General features: G+C 42.0%; 1 protein-coding gene across 8 annotated transcripts in view; it reads left to right on the top strand.

The window, feature by feature from the left end:
• The first annotated feature begins 2,490 nt into the window (after positions 1-2,490).
• ALDH8A1 (aldehyde dehydrogenase 8 family member A1) overlaps positions 2,491-19,292 on the top strand; it is a 33,825-nt gene continuing 17,023 nt past the window's right edge. For 3 of the 8 annotated variants that reach the window (XM_015448693.3, XM_005551896.4, XM_074037070.1), the window contains exons 1-5: positions 4,635-4,807; positions 10,689-10,836; positions 12,089-12,244; positions 14,993-15,142; positions 15,292-15,342. In XM_015448693.3, coding sequence (XP_015304179.3) covers positions 4,670-4,807; positions 10,689-10,836; positions 12,089-12,244; positions 14,993-15,142; positions 15,292-15,342 — 643 coding nt within the window. In that variant the 5' untranslated portion in view covers positions 4,635-4,669. Of the gene's footprint in view, positions 4,097-4,634; positions 4,808-10,688; positions 10,837-12,088; positions 12,245-14,992; positions 15,143-15,291; positions 15,343-19,292 lie in introns of those variants that run through there. The other 5 variants (XM_005551899.4, XM_005551897.4, XM_074037071.1 and 2 more) reach the window with 3 other exon arrangements.

The raw sequence follows: 19,292 nt of genomic DNA, 5'->3' as shown, positions 1-19,292 counted from the left end.
GACCCAAGGAGATGGGCTACAGAAGTCTTTATACACACACCGGGTGGTACTCACTGTCTCTCAGCACCAAATTCACTTACTGGTACTTTGCTCTGTGGTGCCAAGGCTGGGAGCTGTGTATTTCTCGCATTCTGTCTCCAGCTGACCTTCTGACCATGGGCAGCACCAGTAAGAGCCTGAGACTACCTTCTGTCTCCAGTGCCTGTCAGCGACTCTCCGGCGACAGGCAACGGCGCCAGCTCCAGACTCCAGCTGCTCTGGGCCTCCCAGCATCAGCCACACCATGCCCTTCAGAAGTCCCAGCACCGGACAGGCACAGTGGCTCACACCTGTAATCCTAGCACTTTGGGAGGCTGAGGCGGGTGGATTGCCTGAGCTCAGGAACTGGAGACCAGTCTGGGCAACATGGTGAAATCCCGTCTACACTAAAATACAAAAAATTAGCCGGGCATGGCAGCGTGCGCCTGTAATCCCAGCTACTCAGGAGGCTGAGACAGGAGAATCGCTTGAACCTGGGAGGCGGAGGTTGCAGTGAGCTGAGATGGAGCCACTGCACTTCAGCCTGGGCGACAGAGCGAGACTCCATCTCAAAAAAAAAGTCCCAACACCAGCTGGGGCAGAGGGCGGGGGGGAGTGCGGGGGGGGGGGGGCAGGGGGGGCGGTCCCCTGAAAGTTTCTGGTTTCTCGTAGCCCACCTCTTCCTTTTTGTCTTCCAGTTTAAAGAATGGCAGCTGCTTTTTGTGGTTGGTTGCTAATCTCTGGGTTATCTCAGCAGCCCTTACATGCTGTTTCAGCTTCGTCTGGGTAAACATTTCCTGGTATTAATTTTGACAAACCTGCCATGCTTTCCGTTTTCTGAATGGACCCTAATGTATAGATGATTGTATTTATTTACCCATATATGTATTTATAGTTATACTTGTTTCATTATGGGAATACATTCTGAGAAATGTGACATTAATTGATTTTATGGTTGTGCAAAACTTTTAGCTTGTATTTACCCCAAGATGGTGCAGCCTACTATACACTTAGGCTAAATGGGATAGCCTATTGCTTCTAGGCTACAAACCTGTACAGCACGTTACTGTCCTGAATACCATAGGCAATTGTAACACAATGGTAAGTATTTGTGTATCTAAACAGAAAAATACATAACAAATAAAGTATAAAAGATAAAAAATGGTACACCTGTGTAGGCCACTTATCCATGGAATTTGTTCTGGATGAGTCAGTGAGTGAATGGTGAGTGAATGTGAAGGCCTAGCACAGTACTGGACAATATACTGTACACTTAGGCTGCACTAAAGTTATGAGCAAATACTTTTCTTCGATAATAAATTAACCTTAGCTCACTGTAACTTTCCTACTTTATGAACTTTTCCATTTATAAAATACTTTTTGACTCTTTGTAATAATAGCTTAAAACACATGCATTGTACAGCTGTATAAATATATTTTCTTTATATCCCCTTTTCCATAAGCTTTTTTCTATTTTTACATTTTTTACTTTAAAATTTTACTTTTCAATTTGTTTGTTAAAAATGAAGACACAAACACATTATCCTAGGTCTATACAGGGTCCGGATCATCAATACTTTCCACCTCCACATCTTGTCCCACTGGAAGGTCTTCAGAGGCAGTCATATGCATGAAGCTGCCATCTCCTCAGATAGCAATACCTTCGTCTGGAAAATCTCCTGAAGCACCTGAGGTTTTTTTACAGTTAACTTTTTTTTTTTTTTAATAAGTAGAAAGAATATACACTAAAATAATGATAAAAGTACAGACAGTAAATACATAAACCACTAACAGTCATTTATTATCATTATCAAGTATTAGGTACTGCACATAATTGTATGTGGTAGATTTTTACACAAGTGGCAGTGCAGTGGGTTTGTTTACATCAGCATCACCACAAATGTGGGTAATGCCTCTCACTATGACATTACGATGGCTATGATGTCACTAGGCAATAGGAACTTTTTAGCTCCATTATAATTTTATGGGACCTTCGTTGTATATAGGGTCTGTCATTCACTGAAATGTTGTTATGTGGTGATAACTGTATTTATATATATGTGACCAGTGTTTAAAAAAATCAGAAGATATTTTCAACAAAAGCATAGTAATACGACCAAAAATCATTAACACAAAACAAAAGGAAAAAAAAAGTTTGAGACCAGCCTGGGCAATGCAGGCAAGACCCTGTTTCTACAAAATAGCAATAATAGTAATAATAATAAATTAGCCAGGCATGGTGTGGCATGCTTGTAGTCCTAGCTACTCAGGAGCCTGAGGCAGGAGGATTATTTGAGCCCAGGAGTTCAAGGCTGCAGTAAGCTATAATCACACCACTACACTGCAGCCTGAGTAACAGGGAAACTTGTATCCAAAAATAAAAATAAAAACATAAAAAATAAAATGGATTCAAAAAATAATTTTTGCATATGGTGTGAGGAATAAATAAAAGTTCATTTAAAAACAAAAAAGTAACCTAGAAAAGGAATGTTAAAAATTTTAAGCTGAGAAAAAATGTACACCTTTAACATCTTTATACAGCTTTTCTACTTTTTACTGGGTGAGGAGATTGAGCTCTTGCCAAGAATGTGGTTATGGCTGGGTGCAGTGGCTTATGCCTGTAATCCCAGCACTTTGGGAAGCTGAGGCAAGAGGATCACCAGAGCCCAGGAGTTCAAGATCAGCCTGGCCAACATAGCGAGACCTCATCTCTACAAAAAATACAAAAATTAGCCAGGCGTGGTGGCACACACCTGTAGTCCGGGTGACTAGGAAGGCTGAGGCAGAAGAATCATTTGAACCCAGGGGTTCAAGGCTGCGGTGAGCTAAGGTCACACCACGGCACCCCAGCCTGGGCGACAAAGTGAGACTGTCAAAAAAAAAAAAAAAAAGAATGTAGTTATGCTAAAGATAATGAGTTATATTTCCAAAGCTTCTGCAGAACTTTAGAGCTGCAAAGAAAAAAAGACCAAGAAGTTGGTCCTTTGTTCCGCAGAGTGTCATAGACAGTCTTTAGATAGGCCGACAGGGGCCCGGAGCTTAGTTTCACAGGGAATGGGTTTGCCTATTGCTTTGCATCAGAGATTAGCAAGAATTTTGGAGAATATCTAGGGACCAATAAAGATGGAAGCAGAGAGGGCCTAAGGAGGTGCACAGCCAGCAAGTGCCCCCATGTGATCAATGAATTTTAGAATATCGGTACCTAATGTTCAACTGAATTACAACTATAAATCATAATTATAAAAGTAATATAGGCTTGCCATAAAATATTTAAGCAGTTTAAAAGTATTTAGAGTAAAAACGCCTTCCCCTCAACCATGTAAATAGCCAAAGAAATTATACCATATATATTATTCACTAGCTTTCTTTTTTCACTTAACAATACATCCTTCTAATGTCTAAGTAGTATTCCTTGTTATGAATATAACAATTATACTGTAATATTCTCCAATTCATGGACATTTAGGTTGTTTTGATTTTTAAATTATCATAAAAAACGATGTCCTGTGACTTACCTACTTGTTCATGAGCACGTAATTCTGTAGGAGAGATTCCTAGAAAGGAAATTGACCAGACACTGACAAATTGCCCCAAGCAGTGTTCTGCGAACCCTCCCGCCTATGGCCTAGGGATGCTTCTCCACATCCCCACAGAGTAGATGTTCTCAATCTTTAAAAATGCTCTCCAGTCTGATTGGCAAATCAGGCCACCTCTGTATTTCACATTCCTTGCTTAACAACAAAGCTGAGCATTGTTAATATATTCGTTAGTCAATTGTGTTGCTTTTCCTATGGATTGCTTTTTTGTATCTTTGCTTATCATTTCTGTTGGGGTGCTCATTTCTCTTACCAATTTGTAGAAATTCGCAGCTACATCATGGATCTGAACCCCTTGCTATATGTGTCACACATGTTTTTGGCTTGTCTTTATTTCCATGGCACATCTAGGAAGATGTGAACAGCCACTGTGGCCCCGGTTTTGGGATGGAGAGACAGCTCTTCCGAGAGAGGGCAGCCAAAGTAAAGAAACACAGATGAGCCATGGAAAGAGGGCATCTGTCTTCAGTCACCTGTGCAGGGTGAGCAGTGATGTGTTGAGAAAAAAGTGTATGATTTGGAGATTAAAAGGCTACAGTTCATCCCCTGCTAGCTATGTGACCGTGGAAAAATGGTCTAACCGCTCCAAGGCTCAGTTTCTTCTATAAAGAGAGGAAGTAATGGTTACTTCATACAGGACTGTTGTGTGAAACAAATGAGTAAATTCATGTAAAGGACTTGCTTCGGGGCCTGACATCCAATCAGTGTTTGAGCAATGAACAGTTTACAGTGTGAACCCAATAAAATCACACGCTCAGATGCCTTTTGACGATTTTAAAGGGTTGTGAACACATACGTAAGTAGCTGTTAGTTTTACACACAATTATCCATGTCAAGTACTGCACTAGAAGTCTGTGAAACATTCAGCCACTCTCTTAGTTCTGAGTTTGGAGACTGGAATGCTCTCTGAGAGTGTCAGGTGTCCTCCCACGTTCGCTGATTGGCAAAGGGGAGATGGGGGCTGGGAAGGGGGAGGCTCACTCAGGAGTACAGACAGTGGTGGGGACAACCTGAGTGCTCAGTCGTAAAGAGGAAAGGCAGAATTTTTCCTTGCTATGGCTGGAACAAAGGCACTTTTGATGCTGGAAAACTTCATAGATGGAAAATTTTTACCTTGTAGCTCATACATAGATTCTTACGACCCATCAACGGGGGAAGTGTATTGCAGAGTGCCAAATAGTGGAAAAGATGAGGTGAGTATATGCACTTAAAGAAGACTGAAATGTGTTTAATATGTTGGCCAATTATGGGTAACAATTTTCTAAAAGCAGAGGCAGTTGGGGGAAGATGTAGGATTGTTAAACATGATAGAAGGAAGATTTGAGTTCTGAGAAGATTTACCTTGTAACTGGACTGTATGATACATAGAACAAACCTCTTACTATATTCAGAAGTAAGTCATTTTCTAGCTAACCTAACACAGCCCTGTGTGCAGTTCTTTTTTTTTGTAATTCTCAAACATTTCCTAATCAGTGTCTAGTACAAAGTATTATTTGTAAGAGTTATCGCTTTGTTAAATATTCCCTTTTCTCCACCAAGCACTGCTTAAATTTACCACTATATCCATGGAATTTAAAAAAATGTGTAGCGTTACTAAAACAAACAAGCAAAAAACTGTGGGCTTTATTTTAGATTGTCTTCTCATAATTTCTCATGTCTTCAAAATACCTAGTAAAATAAAATCAATCATTTGAATGATGAAACTCAAAATCAAATTCCCATATATTTTTGGAGTTTGAGTTAACAGCATCTTTTTTCTTATTCAAAGTGTTTAATGGCATATGCATTACATTTTTTTAGCAATGTAGTATTAATTTTACTTGGAGAATTTTGTAAAATATTTGAGATATATTTGATTAGCTATCAATTATTGCACTGAGAATGTAAATATATCTGAAGTGGTAAATGTAGCTGATGTATATATAGTCATCTAATGCCTTATGAATTATAATTTATTATTTTTAAGGCACAAAGAGCTAGATTATTTAAAATATAATTATAGCCTTTATATAAAGATACATATTCTATGCAAAGTTTTTTTTGAAGAACACTGCTATTTTTTTTCTTTTTTGTTAATACTTCAAATCTGTCTTGCATTTAAAATAAACCTTTAGACTTAGGGATTAATGTTTGCAAATGTTGGTTAATGCATTGGTTAAATTATAATCTGCAATTTTGTTTGCTTCAAATGACCTAACACAGCTCTGGGAAATCCAGCTTTGTGTTTTCCACTCTTCCTTGTTTGCCAAAGTGAAGTTAAAAATGACAAACATGCCAATTTCAGCTGAAATATTTCCTGCAGTTAACTGCTCATACCTTTTTAGAAAATAGAGTGAGGTATGGATGCACTAGCTAGTAGAGTAATAGATATGTTCAATTTCTCAGCAATCCAACTTCCAAATATCCTATCTGATCCCATAAGTCATAGTTTTTTTCTGGCTTCAAAAATATGGTTACCATACAAACCGCATGTCCAATTTCCCAAAACATCACTCAGAAAAATGTTGCTGGTGCTCCCATTTATTCAGCTTTTGCTATGTGCTTTGCAGTCATTAAGCTCTTTTTAAAAAAAATTTAAAAAGTAATACATCATAATTGTACATCTTTATGGGCATATGCAACATTTTGATACATGCAGACAGTGTGTCATGCTCAAATCAGGGTAATTAGGATCTCCATCACATTAAACATTTATCATTTCTTGGTGTTGGGAACATTCCAAATCGTTCTTCTAACTATTGTGAAATATACAATAAATTATTGTTAACTATTGTCACTCTACTAGAACTTATTCCTTTTAACCATATTTTTGTATTAATTAGCCAACCTCTATCCTCTCCTCTACCCTTCCCAGCCTCTGGTAACCATAATTCTACTCTCTACCTCCATGAGATCAACATTTTTAAGCTTCCACATATGAGTGAGAACATGTAATACTTGTATTTTTGTGCCTGGCTTACTTCACTTAACATAATATCCTCCAGCTGAAATCATGTTGCTGCAAATGACAGGATTTTGTTCCTTTTTATGGCTGAATAATATTCCATTGTGTATATATACCATATTTTCTTTATCCATTCATCTGTTGATAGACATTAGGTTGAGTTCATATCTTGACTATTGTAAATAGTGCTGCAACAAACATGGGGTACAAGTATCTCTTCAGTATACCGATTTCCTTTTCTTTGGATAAATTTCCAGTAGTGGGATTGCTGGATCATATTGTTGTTCTATTTTTAGTTTTTTTTTTAGAAACCTTTATATGTTTTCCATAATGGCTGCACTAATTTACTTTCACACCAACAGTGTATGTGTCTTCCCTTTTTTCTGCAGCTTCAACAGCCTTTTTTATTTCTTGTTTTTTAATAATAGCCATTTTAACTGGGATGAGATGATAGCTCGTTGTGGTTTTGACTTGCATTTCCCTAATAGTTAGTGATGTTAAGCATTTTTTATATACTTGGCCATTTGTACGTCTTCTTTTGTGGACTATCTAGTTAGATCATTTGCCTATTTTGAAGTTGGATTTGTTGGTGGGGGCTATTGAGTTGTATATGTATACATAAAAGCTCAAGCTCCTTATATATTCTGGTTATTAATACCTTGTCAGATGGATAGTTTGCAAATATTTTCTCCCATTCTGTAGGTTGCCTGTTAACTCTGTTGATTGTTTCCTCTGTCGTGCAGACGATTTTTAGCTTAATGTTATTTTATTTATTTATTTATTTATTTATTTATTTAATTTTCTTTTGTTGCCTGTACTTTTGAGGTCTTACCCAAAAAAATCTTTGCCCAAATCAATGTCCTGAAGTATTTACCCTGTGTTTTCTTACAGTAGTTTCAAAGTTTTGAGTCTTAACATCTGTCTAAGTCTTTCTTTAATCTGTTTTGATTTGATTTGGTGAGAGATAGGGGTCTAGTTTCATTCTTCTGCATATGGTTATCCAATTTTCCCAGCACCATTTATTGGAAAGACTATCTTTTCACCAATGCATATTTTTGGCAGCTTTGTAAAAAACGAGTTGGCTGTAAATGCATGGATTTATTTCTGGATTATCTATTCTGTTTCATAGGTCTATGTGTGTGTTTTTACACCAGTGCCATGCTATTTTGGTTACTATAGTTTTGTAGTATATTTTAAAGTCTGGTAGTGTACATTCAGTAAGCCCTTTAACATGGATTATCCAAAGAAGCAAGTTATAACAACCTAGAAGTCTCTATTATGATCCTTATTTTACAGAGGACAGTGCTAACACTCTCATCTCTGATGCTTAGATCCATTGGTATGTGCACATGTGTGCACACACACATGCACACCTGTGTGCATAGCACATTTGCATTATAGCATTGCAGTTATAAGCACATACTAGAGTCAGACTGCCTGGTTCAAAGACAAGCTGCACCACTTGATATCCATGGCCTTGACTTAGGGCTGAACTTCTGCAAGGCTCAGTCTCCTCATCTATAAAATGAGGATAATAATGATATCTACTTTGTAGTGTTATTCTGAGGATTAAACAGACTAATATGTGTAAAGCCCTTAGTGCTTGGCATATAGTAAATGATTTCTATGTATTAGCTTATGCTAATATTATTGTTTGTAGTACATTAATGTGTATTCTGTATTACATGGACATAAGATGTGCTATAAGGCAACTTAGAAAATATGAGTGGACTTGAATTTTCTGAATAGCAAAAAGATCAGATTTTTACATTGAGTAGGAATTCATGCTCCTCTTGTTGGCTGGCAGTGGGGCTTCCTCATGGCTGCAGCTAGTGGTGGAAGAAACCAAAGGAATCTCTTGCCCCATCCTGTCTACAGGTCCACATCTGAGATTTAGTTTTTGAGGTGAAGCCACCATATTTCTAGAATTTTCTAATTAAGATGAGAATCATTTTAAACCTTACTTCACCTCAGCTAAAAGTGACTGTATTAGTTCGTTCTCACACTGCTATAAAGATACTACCCAAGACTGGGTAATTTATTAAGGAAAGAGATTCAATTGACTCACAGTTCTGCATGGCTGGGGAGGCCTCAGGAAACTTTCAATCATGGCTGAAGGGGAAGCAGGCATGTCTGGCGGCAGGCGAGACAGCGTGTGAAGCCCGGGAAAAACTATCATTTATAAAACCATAGATCTCATGAGAATTCACTCACTATCATGAAAATAGCCCCCACAAACCAATCACTTTCCTCTCTTGACGTCTGGGGATTATAATTCAAGATGAGATTTGGGTTGAGAAACAAAACCTAACCATATCAGTCCGTTTGCATGAGGAAAATGAAGGAGGGGTGTGGGTCAAGTTTTGCATAAGGGCTAGCACAGGCTTGGGTGGCTAGATTGCTTCAGGTCAAGTCCTCCAAAAAAGATGCTCACGGCTGCCAGAAGCCTATGGAAAAGGATTCTGAGTCTGAGCCAGGGCCCAGTGGTGGAAGACAGCTGTGATTCTAATAACTTTTCATGCATGTGAGAAAGGACAGGAGTGAGACACAGGTTAGGGATTTGTCATCTCTGGAGAAGGCATTACTTAGACATTGCTGGAGAGAAGAGAAAGGCAGAAGAGGACTTGAAAATTATTTTGCCTACATCACATTTTGGCCATGAGTTGATCCTGCCCATACCTTCTCATACATATATTGTTTCCTTTTGTATGTAACTCTAAAAGCAAGTACCCAAGCCATCTGTTCAGCCACAAATCTCCTCTTCCCCAGTAAGGCCTCTTCCACTGGGCAGAACCAGGCAGTAGGCAGAGCAACCTGTGATCCTGGGAACCACCAAAATCTGGGTTTGAGTCCTGATTCTGCCACTTATTAGCTGTGTGACCTATGGCAAGTTACTTGAGTTTCTGTGTCTCAGTTTTCTCCTCTGTAAATTGGGCATAGAAATACTTATTTTATAGAATTTTAAAAGGACTTAAACAAAATAATTTGTATAAAGTATTTAGCATATTCCCTTATATAAAAATTAGTCAATAAATTATGAATATAATTAGTCATTTCAAGTGAAATTGACAATCTGAGGATGTGATTTCACCCAAAATTTCAGACCTTATAAGATATGTCAGAGCTGAGTTAGAAGCTTTAGAGATTCCACATATCTAGATTAATTTTCTTCTTCTGTAATATATATACTATATATATGCAAAATGTATATAATATATACATTTTTTTGAGACAGGGTCTCAGTCTGTCACCTAGGCTGGAGGGCAGTGGCACAATTACAGCTCACTACAGCCTCTACCTCCTGGGCTCAAGTGATCCTCCCACCTCAGCCTCCTGAGTAGCTGGGAGTACAGGCATGCACCATCATGCCCAACTAATTTTTTTAAAACAACGTTGTGTAGAAACAGGGTCTCACTATGTTGACCAGGCTGGTCTCAACCTCCTGGGCTCAAGAGATCCTCCCAACCCAGCCTCCCAAAGTGCTAATATTACAGGCATGAGCCATCACTCCTGGCCCACGATATTTTTAAAAATTCTAGTTTCTGAAGTGATTGAAAATGTACATCTGTTAAAATTCAAATAGCTTCTTTCTAATGCTCTGATTACCACATTCAGGATGCATTGGTTGAAATGGAGTGTGTTTCTTTGTTTCTGTGGTACCCCTCCTTTGCTGGTCATGTAAACACCTGTGTCATTTACTTGGTGGGTGGCCCAGCACTGGGGCATGCTGAATATTCAAAATTAGGTGTGGGCCAGACGTGGTGGCTCACACCTGCAATCCCAGCATTTTAGGAGGCTGAGGCGAGTGGATCACTTGCATTCAGGAGTTCGAGACCAGCCTGGTCAGCATGGTGAAACCCCATTTCTACTAAAAATACAAAATTAGCCATGCCTGCAATCCCAGCTGCTCAGGAAGCTGAGGTGGGAAAATCACTTGAACTCCAGAGGCAGAGGTTGCAGTGAGCCAAAATTGCACCACTGTACTCCAGGCTGGGCTACAGAGTGAGAATCTGTCTAAAAAAACAACAACAAAAAAATGAGGTGTATGGAGACCTGAGGATTCTGGTTTCGTCCATCCCCTCAGGAGTAGCAGCTTTAAGGTGACCCTCTCTCCCATTTGCTCCTCAAAGATCGAAGCCGCGGTCAAGGCCGCCAGAGAAGCCTTTCCCGGCTGGTCATCCCGCAGCCCCCAGGAGCGCTCGCGGGTCCTGAACCAGGTGGCGGATTTGCTGGAGCAGTCCCTGGAGGAGTTTGCCCAGGCCGAGTCTAAAGACCAAGGTGAGAGTTGCCTCTTAACTGTAACATGGGACTCAGGGCATCTCTGATTATTCATGTTACCCCTCCTGGGGCCATCGGACCAGCCCACGTGCCTGCTCCTCTGTCAATAGTAGAAGTGGAGAGCAAACCCTCTCCTGCTCCAGGCCTGGGAAGGCCAGGATTTGCAGCTGGCCCACCCCATCTCATTCAGATGGCCAGAGAAAGTCACATGGCTGGACCCAAAAGCTGAGGGGCAAAGAAATATACTCTGTCCATTGGATGAAAGGAAGTGCAAATATATACAGCAAAGGGCATGGACATAGAGAGATGAAGAACTAGGGCTGATCATGCAGTCTCCTACTCATTCTAAGCAGAAAATTTCAAAGCAAAGATAATTCGAAAAGCAGTTATGCAGTCAGGTTATTTAGGATGTTTTCTGATATGTCAGTCACCATTCCACCCCCGATGCATTTTCTGATTTTTTTTTCCACTCCTTCCCTGAGGTCAGGGTAATGGAGTAAATATCTGTAAATGTTTGCAAGAATATCTGTTAGGATAAGGCAAGAGTTTTAAAAATTATATGTGTGCTATAAACCAAGCCCAAATTAGAAAGCAGCCTGAGTCCTAAGCCCTTGAAAAGGAAATAGTTCTCTGTTGGTGTTCCTGGCCAGTCTCCCTACATCGCTAAAGAGAACTCAGTAGCAGTCCAGGTAAGCTTCTGTTTCTCTTTCTACTCCATCCAGGAGCTAGGACGTGCAGGGCATGTGATGGGCGAGCAGGTGCCATGCAGCATCCCATGCCAGGGAATTCCCAGCCGCCCTTCTGATGACTCTACCATGTGTTGAGAGGTCATGAAATACACATTCCATGTGTGTGAAAGTGTTTCGTTTTCTGCTGTGCAAATACAATGGTCCTAACACCCATATTTCAATGCCTTTGTCACAGGTACAAAGCCTGGTGACTGAATTGCAAGAGTTTGTGTGGGTGAAGTGGTAGCATCTGGCAAACTGAGGATGAGAATGATGTGTTCAGTCCACAAAACAAAGATTATTGACTCAATTTTAACCCCCCACTTCAGTTTCCAACCTTATACCGAAATATTTTATGGTTTTGTCAAACCATGATCAAATATTTGTGAGGTCAAGAAATGCCTGCCCCAGGCTGGAAGGAATCCAGGCCGTTTCAGTGTGAGTTGGGACACGTGGGCGGTGGAAGCTGACGGATAGAGTGTCCCCATTAGCCGATAGTGCTTTATGTTGTTTGCTTCTTACAGGGAAAACCTTAGCACTGGCAAGAACCATGGACATTCCCCGGTCTGTGCAGAACTTCAGGTTCTTCGCTTCCTCCATCCTGCACCACACGTCGGAGTGCACGCAGATGGACCACCTGGGCTGCATGCACTACACGGTTCGGGCCCCGGTGGGAGTCGGTAGGTGCTGTTCAGTGAGAGCCCGCCTCCTACTTATGCTTGCAGATGCTCACAACATTCTATGTCATTGTCCTCAAGGAACAGGCTAAGGAAAAGGAAAAGCTGATATTTTTCTTTTACCTAAAATCCATTGGCCTAAAAAATCTATTTCTAGTTTATTTTATTTGTGTCAAATTCCCTACTTTTGTTTTTTTAAACAGAGTCTCTCTCTGTCGCCCAGGCTGGAGTGCAGTGGCATGATCTCGGCTCACTAGCCACCACACCTAGCTAATTTTTATATTTTTAGTAGAGACAGGGTTTCACCATGTTGGCCAGGCTAGTCTCGGACTCCTGACCTCAAGTGATCCTCCCACCTTGGCCTCCCCAAGTGCTGGGATTACAGGCATGAGCTACCATGCCAGGCCTCATGTTCTCGACTTATTCCTGAAACATTATCTTGGAAAATCATAGGGAAAAGAATGATGCTAAGAGTAAATACATAAATTCACATGCTAGGATTTTTTTTTTCTACTTATATTTAAAAAAGGAAAAACCAGGCTGGGCGCAGTGGCTCACGCCTGCAATCCCAGCACTTTGGGAGGCCAAGATGGGTGTATCATCTGAGGTCAGGAGTTCGAGACCAGCCTGGCCAACATGGCGAAACCCTGTCTCTACTAAAAATGCAAAAAATTAGCTGGATGTGGTGGGGCGCCTGCAATCCCTGCTACTTGGAAGGCTGAGGCAGAGAGTCATTTGAACCCGGGAGGCTGAGGTTTCAGTGAGCTGAGATCATGCCATTGTACTCCAGCCTGGGTGACAAGAGTGAGGTTCCATCTGCAACAGCTACTTGGGAGGCTGAGGCAGGAGAGTAGGTTGAACTCGGGAGTCGGAGGTTGCAGTGAGCTGAGATCGGGCCACTGCACTCCAGCCTGGGTGATAGAGCGAGACTCCGTCTCAAAAGAAAAAAAAAAAGGAAGAACTATTTATGTACATTAAATAATTAATAAGCGTAGGGCATGTAGTATGGTGCCAGGTATGTGATAAATAAGCCTCTACTGAGAACTTTCTTACTTCATGCATTCCTTTGCCTCTTGACCTTTGGAGGAACGTATAAATAAATGTCTGCGATGACTAAAACTTTCCACTAGATGTCACTGTTTCCTCGAAGAAAAAAACAATCATTTTTTAACTTGTTACATTTTATGAATATAAGTTAAAAGGAAAAAAAAAATTGGGACATCTCATTGCTTTGGTTCCTTGAAACCTTCAGAAATTATGTTTTCAAGGCATTGTGGAAAGCTCTACCTCCTCCTAAGAAATGTGCTAATACATTTTGCTGCAAAAATATTTTTATCCCCTAAAGAATGGATTTTTCAATGGGAAATGTAATAATCTAAGAGATGCATTTACTTTCATAGCACAGGCTTGAGGGAAGAGTATAAAATAAGGTGAATCAATTTCCTTTCAGAAGGTAGATTTTTATATTTGTGTGTTTTGTGGTTGGAAACCTGGGTAGTTTCAGAATATTGCATGGAGACACATTCTAGCTGCTGATTACATTATTCATCCAGCAAATCTCTCTGATCAGGATACAAGTGATAATCTAGAGAGAATTTTTATTTAAAAATATTTAGCCAAAATGGATGTCACAGTCTATGTGCCAAAGGTTATTGGCTTTACTGATAGGAGGACCCTCACAAGGAATACTCCGAACCTATTGGCCCCTATTTTATGAATAATTATAGAAAGCTTGAGATTTTATGTCTCAACCCACAACAGATTTGAAATAAAGGTAAAGAAACGTGTTAGAAGAAATAACAGCCGGACAGTTAAAATAATGAGGAAGGAGACGTTTTTGAAAAAGTAAAGCTCAGTCTATACATCTCAAAATGCATCACATTCTGGAACTGTTTAGTGATAGGTGACAACTGTTTTTTTATTTTTTATATTTTTTTGAACTTCCAGGGGACATGTGCAGGATGTGCAGGTTTGTTACATAGGTAAATGTGTGCCATGGTGCTTTGCCGCACCTATCAACCCATCACCTAGGTGTTAAACCCAGCATGCATTTGCTCTTTATCCTGATGCTCTTTCCCCGACCTTCCCTGACAGGCTCTGGTGTGTGTTGTTCCTTTCCCTGTGTCCATGTGTTCTAATTGTTCAGCTCTCACTTATAAGTGAAAACATTCAGGTGTTTGGTTTTCTGCTCCTGTGTTAGTTTGCTAAGGATAATGGCTTCTACCTTCATCCATGTGCCTGCAAAGGACATGATCTCGTTCCTTTTTATGGCTGCATAGTATTTCATGGTGTATATGTACTCCATATTCTTTATCCAGTCTATTATTGATGAGCATTTGGGTTGATTCCATGTCTTTGCTATTGCTATTGTGAATAGCAAAGTGCTGCAATGAACATACACGTGCATGTATCTTTGTAACAGAATGATTTATATTGCTTTGGCTATATGATAGGTGACAACTCTTTAGCTCTGGAGTTTGTGTTGCTGTTGTTCATAATCATGAACCATCAAGAAATGGGTAAATCATATTGACTTTACTCTATTTTAAAAAGGTGCAGTTGCTTGGAATATATTTTAGACTCATTTCCCTGAAGGTGGCTACATATAAGCAAAGCTTGGGAAGAAGTTAGAAGAGTAAGCTAAGTTTCCTGCAGCATGAAGGAGTTTTGCGTTAATAACCCCACTTGGCCAGTCCGCCTCAGAGGGGTGTGCTCTCTGTCACAGGCAGTGCTTCTGCTCTCATCCCTTAGCTGGTCTAATCAGCCCGTGGAATTTGCCACTCTACTTGCTGACCTGGAAGATAGCTCCAGCGATTGCTGCAGGGAACACTGTGGTGGCCAAACCCAGTGAGCTGACCTCAGTGACGGCGTGGATGTTGTGCACTCTCCTGGATAAAGCAGGTAATTAGGTGTTGGGGTTGCGGGGCAGGCACAGAGTTGGAGCAAAGCTATAGTTTATAGAAATCTTCCACTCAGCAGCACAATTGATTCCAGTTACGCCTTGGGCTTTGTCTTCTGATCCTTGTCTGGGAAATCCCCTCCACCCACAGGGTTCCCTCATCCTGCGTCCTGTCTTCAATGCCAGAAAGGTGCTACTGCAGGTGAGTTCCACTCCCCAGGGTGGGCCACTGGCAGCACAATAGTGACACAGACTTAAACAGCCCCATCAAATCAAAGACACCAGCCTGCTCCAGAGAGTCAATTAAAATCTTAAATTGGGGCTCGGTGCGGTGGCTCACGCCTGTAATCCCAGCACTTTGGGAGGCTGAGGCAGGTGGATCATGAGGTCAGGAGATCGAGACCATCCTGGCTGATACGGTAAAACCTCGTCTCTACTAAAAATACAAAAAATTATCCAGGCATGGTGGCGAGCACCTGTAGTACCAGCTATTTGGGAGGCTGAGGCAGGAGAATGGCATGAACCTGGGAGGCAGAGCTTGTAGTGAGCTGAGATTGCACCACTGCACTCCAGCCTGGGCGACAGAGCGAGACTCTGTCTCAAAAAATAAATAAATAAATAAATAAAATACTAATAATAAAAAATAAAATCTTAAGTTGGAATCACAAGTTAATCTTGATGACAATAAGAATATTGCTAGGTACACCTATAGTGTGCTTAGCTATAGAATACCTAGTAGAAGTAACCCAATTTTAAGAGCTCTAAATATACATCCTTCAGTTTTCCCTGCCTTTGGGACCGCTCCTGGAAAGCTAATACAATATGGCCTCTTCCTAGCATATCAAGGTTCACGCGTTTGCTCCTTGTTCTTTTTCTGGTAATAGTTTATTGGCCGCATTCAGGATGCGCTCCTGGTTTTGTTCTGGGGTGTAGCTCCGCACAGGCACAGGCTGGCACTGTTTCAAGGCAGCAGGCGGGAGACCCCAGCAGCCCTCCTGTGAGAAGTCCCCTTAATGTAAGGTCTTTTGGCCACGTCACCCCACAGCCAGGGCAGGAGTGCTGGGTGGTGGGGACAGACTCACCGTCTGTCTAGCTGAGTCTTTCCTTGCTGCCTTTCAGCTCATAGAGGGGCACTGCTGGGCTCTCCTGTATCCACAGAATGCCCGGAGGGTAAGAGCCCATCCCTCTCTCCCTCTTCAGAACACCTTTCTTAGAAGCACAGACAGACACATTAACTTCCAGTAAACCCTAGCCAGTTCTTTAGTCCACGAGGAAGATGATGGCTCAAAACTGAGGCTGTTTAGGGAACGGCACTGGGCCTTCGGATCCCAGGTCCTCCGGAGGAATGAGGCCTTCCAGCCTAGGACTCTGGGTTGTCATCTGTGGACATCCCAGGCTTCGAGGTGGAGGGAGTGGGGTGGGGCATATAATTTCAAAGTGCCGACCCTTCCCATGTTCCTCCTCTACAAAAGACCCCACAGTCTAATCCCATTCTTTGTGAAATGAAGTCTGTGGTGTCTGCAAAGGCACGACATATTTCTTCCCTGCCTGGTGACTGCAGGTTCCCCAGAGTGGACTAGGCCTGGGGCTTCCCCTCTACTGGGACTTGGAGGCAGGGGTGGCGCCGCAGAACCGTGTTCCCTTAACCACTCTCTCCTGAGACCAAGCACGTCTGGATCAGTGATGAGTTATCTTTCCCAGCCAGTCTGTCCTGAATCTGGCCTGCATGAGAGTTTCTGTTTCCATCTCCGCACAGCATTGATCTTATTTCTTGTGGGCTAATAAGCCCATGAAACTAAGACAGCCCTTCTCCTCTTTCCTCCATGGGCTGAAACTTCCTCCCCTGACAAATACAGCGTGTCATCTTCACCTTGCTCCTCTCTTGAGCCCTCGGTTTCTCCACTGGGATTGGGAGGAATGTGAACCACATCTGTGTCATCTGCTTTAGAATCATGTAAGAGAAGCTTTTAGTGGGGAGGGAAAAGCGAAAATAACTAATTCATTCTGGATGTTTAAAGAGTCAGCTCCTCTAGTCCTGGGCATTTAAACAGACTTGACGGATAACCTTCCTTTGAAATAAACTAATTTTTAAAAGGACACAGTGAATACTTCTATGGGACTCCTGGAATAGTCATTGTTTCTTGGGGGCACCAAATATTTGCCCTAATTCCTGGAGTGCCCATTGACTTCATTTTCCTGGCTCTTCCCATTAGCTGTGTGGGGTGGTGGGGGGGGGGATGTGTGTGTGTGTGTGTGGGGGGGGCCGGTAGGGAACGTGTGTGTGTGGGTGTGGGTGTGGGGCAGGGGATGTGTGTGTGTGAGGGGGTGTGTGTGTGTGCTCTATTTAAGCCTAAAATTCTTCTTGTTGCCACCCTGCCAAGCCCCGGCATTTGAGGGGTTTCCTTCTAGTCTGTTCTCGTCTGTTCCTAACTTGTCTGTTAGCCACCTCCCCTGAGTTTTGCTAACTTGTTATTTGTCAATTAAACTGCTTTCCTTCTCTTATCACCAGAATCTCTTCAGGGTTAGAGGGCAGACATCTTGAGAAAAATTCCATTAATTTCTGGATAAAACGTCAAAATGGTACTGGGAAATAATGGCCAGCCGACATTAGCATCCAAGCCCAAGGGAATGTGATCAAAATGTTAATACCATCGAGGGGAAGGCAATTCACTGCGGCATGGGCTCATTTTACTGTGGGGATAAATATGCAGTGCTTCTGCATTCTCTCTCACCCTCGGTTAAAATGCTACTGTGGGCCGGACGTGGTGGCTCATGCCTGCAATCCCAGCACTTTGGGAGGCCAAGGCGGGCGGATCACGAGGTCAGGAGATCAAGACCATCCTGGCCAAAATGGTGAAACCCCGTCTCCACTAAAATACAAAACAATTAACTGGGGGTGGCAGACGCCTGTAGTCCCAGCTACTCAGGAGGCTGAGGCAGGGGAATCGCTTGAACCTGGGAGGTGGAGGTTGCAGTAAGCTGAGATGGCGACACTGCACTCCAGCCTGGATGACAGAGCGAGACACTCTGTCTCAAAAAAAAAAAAAAACCAAGAAACTACTGTGAACATTAGCAGTGATTCCATTCAGTTTTTGCCTTCAGGATTGATAAAGTCTAACAGTCCACCCCCTCCTGCCCCACACCCCATTCACCCACACGCACATCCCATCACTGGTGGAGATGCTGGGCCCCGCCCAGGAAACTGTGGGAAACTTGTCCTTGTTTCATCCCAAGGGAGGGCCTCTCCTTCCACACTTTTCTTTGCCCCAACCCAGAGCTGGGGTGCTCTCACATGGTGCCAGCCACTCCTCTGACAGTGACCTACAGTCTGGGACTGACCTAAGTTAGATTTCAACAAATGTGCACGTTGGGTACAGAGATGCAACACTTAGGCCAATCCTAAGAACTGCCTAGACACAGCGGGATTATACAGATGACTTTCTTTTTGGACATTATAGAGATGATTTTCTTTTTAAAACTTCCTCATTCATGAATCATTTCTAATTTGAATAATGTACACTAAGCATTCATTCACTCATTCATTTACTTAAGTCATTAACCTGCTGGCTTTGCTGCTTACTGCTTGTTATTCAATCTCACTTTGCCTCAAATTTCTTCCTGGTGAACTAAGTGTAATAAAACTACCTACCTCCTAAGGTTGTTGTGAGGCCTGAAGGGTGTGAGTCACGGATAGCAGTGGTGACCCCACAGTAAGCACCCCATCTAATGTTTGCATTTACTGGTCTGAGTTCCCTGTGCTATCAGCTGAAGAATCATAAGGTTCATGCATTTGGAAAGGAGGGTTTTATTTCTTATAAATCGTTGCAGCCTGCAGACTGGCCATCTTGCAGGCTGGGAAGCGTAGCCTCTGCCCAAAGTGGAGAACAAGTACTTGGAGGAGGGGTAAAGGGAACAGAAATTTATCCTGAGCAGGGTGGTTGAATATTCATGTTCAGTAGGATATGGGAGGAGTCATGAATATTTATGAAAGGAGAAACAGGTGCGTGCACAGGTGAGCTTCATGTGTCTTCACTGGATCACGTGCTCAAAAAGATGGCAGCCTTAGCATGTTCCGAGGGTGGAGTTTTTGGTCATCTGACGTCAAAAGGTGAAGCAGAGGACATGAAAACCCTCATGACATACCCTTGGCAG

The sequence above is a fragment of the Macaca fascicularis genome, chromosome 4, assembly GCF_037993035.2.
Source record: "Macaca fascicularis isolate 582-1 chromosome 4, T2T-MFA8v1.1".
NCBI classification, from domain to species: Eukaryota; Metazoa; Chordata; class Mammalia; order Primates; family Cercopithecidae; genus Macaca; species Macaca fascicularis.
Note: the sequence above shows the minus strand (reverse complement) of the source record. Positions and strands in the feature narration are given on the sequence as shown.